Below are 1,924 nucleotides of genomic sequence, written 5' to 3'. Positions count from 1 at the left end.
TATTGATTGAGGTTCTGTGGTTTACAATACAGTTAATTATGGTCTTTATTTGAACACGATTTCAGCACAATTCCCACCACTAGTGTATTCTCCACCCTAACCTAAGTGCCCAAATGTCCTTTCTTATTAATCCCATGTTATCTTGTGGAATATGCATGTTTCGATTTATTTCAGGGCAAGAGAAAGTACATTTGCCTTGTAGACTGTCTATCTTGGTTTGACCCTAATACCACATATGGACTTCTAAACTATGGCATGAATATTTTCTGAGGGCAGAGGGAGGAGTAAATCCTGAGTACCAAATTAAAAAAAGATCTATTTTAAAGTTAGAAGTTTTGAAGTTTTTCAAATATAAGGATTTTATTTATCACTAGTATTTATTGAATATTTTATTATTAATTTTATTTATATATGTAATTAATTTTACTTTAGTTAATATAGCTAGTCTGAGCTATAGTACAAATATTTATTATGAAAATACTTCATGAGAGACCGGCGGTGGGGCCAGGCGAGCGGAGAGTAGGCCAGGGCGATGCGGAGCCTCGCTCCAGGAAAATAATTAAACATGGGCAAAGGAGATCCTAAGAAGCCGAGAGGCAAAATGTCATCCTATGCATTCTTTATGCAAACTTGCCAGGAAGAGCACAAGAAGAAGCACCCGGATGCTTCCGTCAACTTTTCAGAGTTTTCTAAGAAGTGCTCAGAGAGGTGGAAGACCATGTCTGCTAAAGAGAAGGGAAAGTTTGAAGACATGGCAAAGGCTGACAAGGCCCGCTATGAAAGAGAAATGAAAACTCCTAAAGGGGAGACAAAAAAGAAGTTTAAGGATCCCAATGCACCCAAGAGGCCTCCTTCGACCTTTTTCTTGTTTTGTTCTGAGTATCGCCCAAAAATCAAAGGAGAGCATCCTGGCCTGTCTATTGGTGATGTTGCAAAGAAACTGGGTGAGATGTGGAACAACACTGCTGCAGATGACAAGCAGCCTTATGAAAAGAAGCCTGCTAAGCTGAAGGAAAAATATGAAAAGGATATTGCTGCATACCGAGCTAAAGGAAAGCCTGATGTGGCCAAAAAGGGAGTTGTTAAAGCGGAAAAGAGCAAGATAAAGAAGGTAGAGGAAGAAGATGAGGAGGATGACGAAGATGAGGAAGAGGAAGAGGACGAAGAAGAAGAAGATGATGATGATGATGAATAAGTCAGTTATAGCGCAGTTTTTTTTCTTGTCTATAAAGCATTTAACCCTCCTGTACACAACTCCCTCCTTTTAAAGAAAAAAATGGAAATGTAAGGCTGTGTAAAATTTGTTTTTAAACTGTACAGTGTCTTTTTTGTATAGTTAACACACTACCGAATGTGTCTTTAGATAGCCCCGTTCCGGTGGTATTTTCAATAGCCACTAACCTTGCCTGGTACAGTATGGGGGTTGTAAATTGGCATGGAAATTTAAAGCAGGTTCTTCTTGGTGCAGAGCACAAATTATTTATATATGGGTATGGTAGTTTTTTTTCATCTTCAGTTGTCTCTGATGCAGCTTATATGAAATAATTGTTGTTCTGTTAACTGAATACCACTCTGTAATTGCAAAAGAAAAAAGTTGCAGCTGTCTTGTTGACATTCTGAATGCTTCTAAGTAAATACAATTTTTATTAGAAAAAAAAGAAAATACTTAATGAAATAAAAGGCTCTATGGGATATAAATACTAAACAAGTATATAAAATAAATATTTTAAATATATAAGCTTTAAATGTGATATTTAAATATGTAAAATTAGTTACTATATAAATTTATTACCTCGGAAATTTTGGAAGTTGCAGGGAATAGTAAACAAAACAAGAAAACCATCACAGAAAAAAATTGGCCATGGCAAATATTCCAAAACTTACACAAAAATTCACATTTCTTAAACTCACTGAGTGATCTATA

At 35.9% G+C, this 1,924-nt stretch overlaps 1 protein-coding gene across 1 annotated transcript; it reads left to right on the top strand.

Annotated features, from left to right (window-relative positions):
- The first annotated feature begins 528 nt into the window (after nucleotides 1-528).
- Nucleotides 529-1,663, top strand: LOC125999541 (high mobility group protein B1-like). Its single transcript, XM_049767621.1, has one exon. The coding sequence runs from the start codon at nucleotides 566-568 to the stop codon at nucleotides 1,193-1,195; it is 630 nt and encodes a 209-aa protein (XP_049623578.1). The 5' UTR covers nucleotides 529-565; the 3' UTR covers nucleotides 1,196-1,663.
- The last annotated feature ends 261 nt before the right edge of the window (nucleotides 1,664-1,924 follow it).

The sequence above is a fragment of the Suncus etruscus genome, chromosome X, assembly GCF_024139225.1.
Source record: "Suncus etruscus isolate mSunEtr1 chromosome X, mSunEtr1.pri.cur, whole genome shotgun sequence".
Classification (NCBI taxonomy): Eukaryota; Metazoa; Chordata; class Mammalia; order Eulipotyphla; family Soricidae; genus Suncus; species Suncus etruscus.
This window is presented reverse-complemented; position numbering and strand designations above follow the sequence as displayed.